We start from the raw sequence: 2,137 nt of genomic DNA, 5'->3' as shown, positions 1-2,137 counted from the left end.
GGGGGGGCGGCGCGGGAGAGGAGAAGAGGAGTGAGATGGAGGGGAGGGGAGGGGAGGGGAGAGGAGGGGAGGGGAGGAGGGAGTGGGGAGGAGAGGAGGGAGCGGAGAGGAGAGGAGGAGGGCAGGCAGAGGGGCGGGGAGGGGAAGAGGAGGGGACACAGAGAAACGAGAAGTCGCCCGCAGCACTCAGACAGAGGAGAGAGGCACCGCACTGCCCCGAAGAAGCAACGTGTAATTCACAAGCAGCCTGTGCGGCAGCGTGACCCGGCAGCGTGACCCCCGGGGAATCAAACGCGCGGGAGGTGCCCACGCACAGCTGTCGACGACAGCAGGGGTCGGGTGCTGGGAGCATGGGGCCCCCGCATGTGGGCACGACCCCGGCAGGCACCCCAGGGCCTCTGACTGGCGTGAAGCAGGGGCCTGTCCTCTGTCCAGCAAGCCTGCCAATGCAAGAGGCGCGGGTTCGATCCCTGACACGGGATGATCCCCTGGAGGAGGAAGTGGCAACCCGCTCCAGCACTCTTGCCTGGAGAATCCACGGACGGAGGAGCCTGGGGGCCTGCGGTCCACGGAGTCATAAGCAGCCGGACACGACCGAGTGACAGACACACACAGAGTGAGACAGCAAGGGGGCACAGGGGCCCCGGGGCCCTTACAACAGCCAGCGGGCCACCAGGGGCAGCCGAGGGCACCGTGTCGCGTTCCTTTAAGAGCTGGAGCAGACACCAGAACGACTGGGCGTCCACACGGAGGATCCAGAGCCGCACTCTCTGCGATGAGCACTTCAGTCACACTCAGGGTCAGTCTAGAATCACACACGTGGCGTGTGGACTGAGGACACGCATCCCTTGGACAGGAGACACACGGGAAGGCCTGAGCTGAGCCCGTGGGGAGGGTCCCTCCAAGACCACGCGGCCCCGGGGCACGGCACGCAGGCCGTCTGTGTCCTCCAACAGCGAGGCCAGAGCTCAGCACGAGCCCTCTACGCCTCAGGCTCCAAGGACTGCAGAGAGCGGACGCAGAAGCCGAGCTCTGGGCCTGCCCACGCCAGAAGGAGGACCCCCCCGTGCCCGCGGGGACACCCACCTTGGCCACGCGGCCCATGTCCTCCATGGTGGCCCTCTCGTGCGGGAACTGGGCGAAGGTCCTCTCGATCTTGGCGATGACGGCGTCCACGTTCACCGTGTCCTGCGGGCGGCCGCGGGGGAAGTAGAAAGTGGGGATGCTCCGGCTCGCGGCGGGAGGCAGGGGCTCCTCCTTCCTTGTCTGGACCTGAGGAAGACAACAGTGAGGGCCTGGGCACGTGGGCACCTCCTGGGGATTCACACTCAGTGAGGGCCTGGGCACGTGGGCACCTCCTCGAGACCCACACTCAGTGAGGGCCTGGGCACGTGGGCGCCTCCTCGGGACCCACACTCAGTGAGGGCCTGGGCACGTGACCAGCTCCTCCCTCTATTTTCATGATGGGAGGCAGGTCTGATCCACGGCTCCCCTGACCCCGAGCCCACTTGACCCACTGTTGACAGGGCACCCAGACCATCACTGCGGGATGACTGCAGACATGGGAGGTCACACAGCCCAAATGCAGTGCCACACGTGGCCCCTGGCCTGGTGCACACTGCCCCGCCTCCCTGATCCTGCTTCAGCTGTGGCCCCCTGGACAGGACGGCTGACAGCCCAGGCTGCTGAGAGAACCTGCCCCGTGTCCTGCGGGAGGTCAAGGGAGGCGCGGCGGGCTGTCCCTCCGTGGCAGGTGGCACCTGTGACCACTTGTGCCCACACCCGCCCTGCCCCGCGGACGTTTCAGCCGCAGCCAGCACAGCCCTCAGGAGACACATGGCCCCAGGGCTCTGCCTCCCAGCACGGGCAGCAGCGGGCACCACACAGGAGCCAACAGCATGCTCTCGGCCACAAGTGATGTCAGCCAGGCATCTCCTGACGCACCTACCAATGGGTGGCGTGGGGTGTCCACCCGGTGCCTCACCAGGTGGCCTGTGGGCGGGCGCAGTGGCCCGCCGGCCCTGCTAGGGCTGGGGGGCTGGGAGGGGTCACACCTGGGGAGGGACAGAGCAACAGGGCCCCTGTCACCTCAGGTCACGGGGTCACCAGGACCCAGGACAGCCTCCCGTCAGACCCC

The 2,137-nt window shown here is 67.4% G+C and overlaps 1 protein-coding gene and 1 long non-coding RNA gene across 2 annotated transcripts in view; both read right to left on the bottom strand.

Moving 5' to 3' along the window:
• Positions 1-2,137, bottom strand: part of PPP2R3B (protein phosphatase 2 regulatory subunit B''beta) — a 48,967-nt gene that overhangs the window by 28,041 nt on the left and 18,789 nt on the right. Inside the window, exon 2 of the mRNA XM_040266430.1 lies at positions 1,087-1,272. Within this exon, the coding sequence (XP_040122364.1) occupies positions 1,087-1,272 (186 nt within the window). The remainder of the gene's footprint in view (positions 1-1,086; positions 1,273-2,137) is intronic.
• The window catches only part of LOC120882432, a 1,249-nt gene continuing 1,105 nt past the window's right edge, over positions 1,994-2,137 (bottom strand). Inside the window, exon 3 of the long non-coding RNA XR_005725504.1 lies at positions 1,994-2,054. This is a non-coding gene — a long non-coding RNA (uncharacterized LOC120882432). The remainder of the gene's footprint in view (positions 2,055-2,137) is intronic.

The sequence above is a fragment of the Oryx dammah genome, unplaced genomic scaffold, assembly GCF_014754425.2.
Source record: "Oryx dammah isolate SB20612 unplaced genomic scaffold, SCBI_Odam_1.1 HiC_scaffold_23, whole genome shotgun sequence".
Taxonomy (NCBI): domain Eukaryota; kingdom Metazoa; phylum Chordata; class Mammalia; order Artiodactyla; family Bovidae; genus Oryx; species Oryx dammah.
Note: the sequence above shows the minus strand (reverse complement) of the source record. Positions and strands in the feature narration are given on the sequence as shown.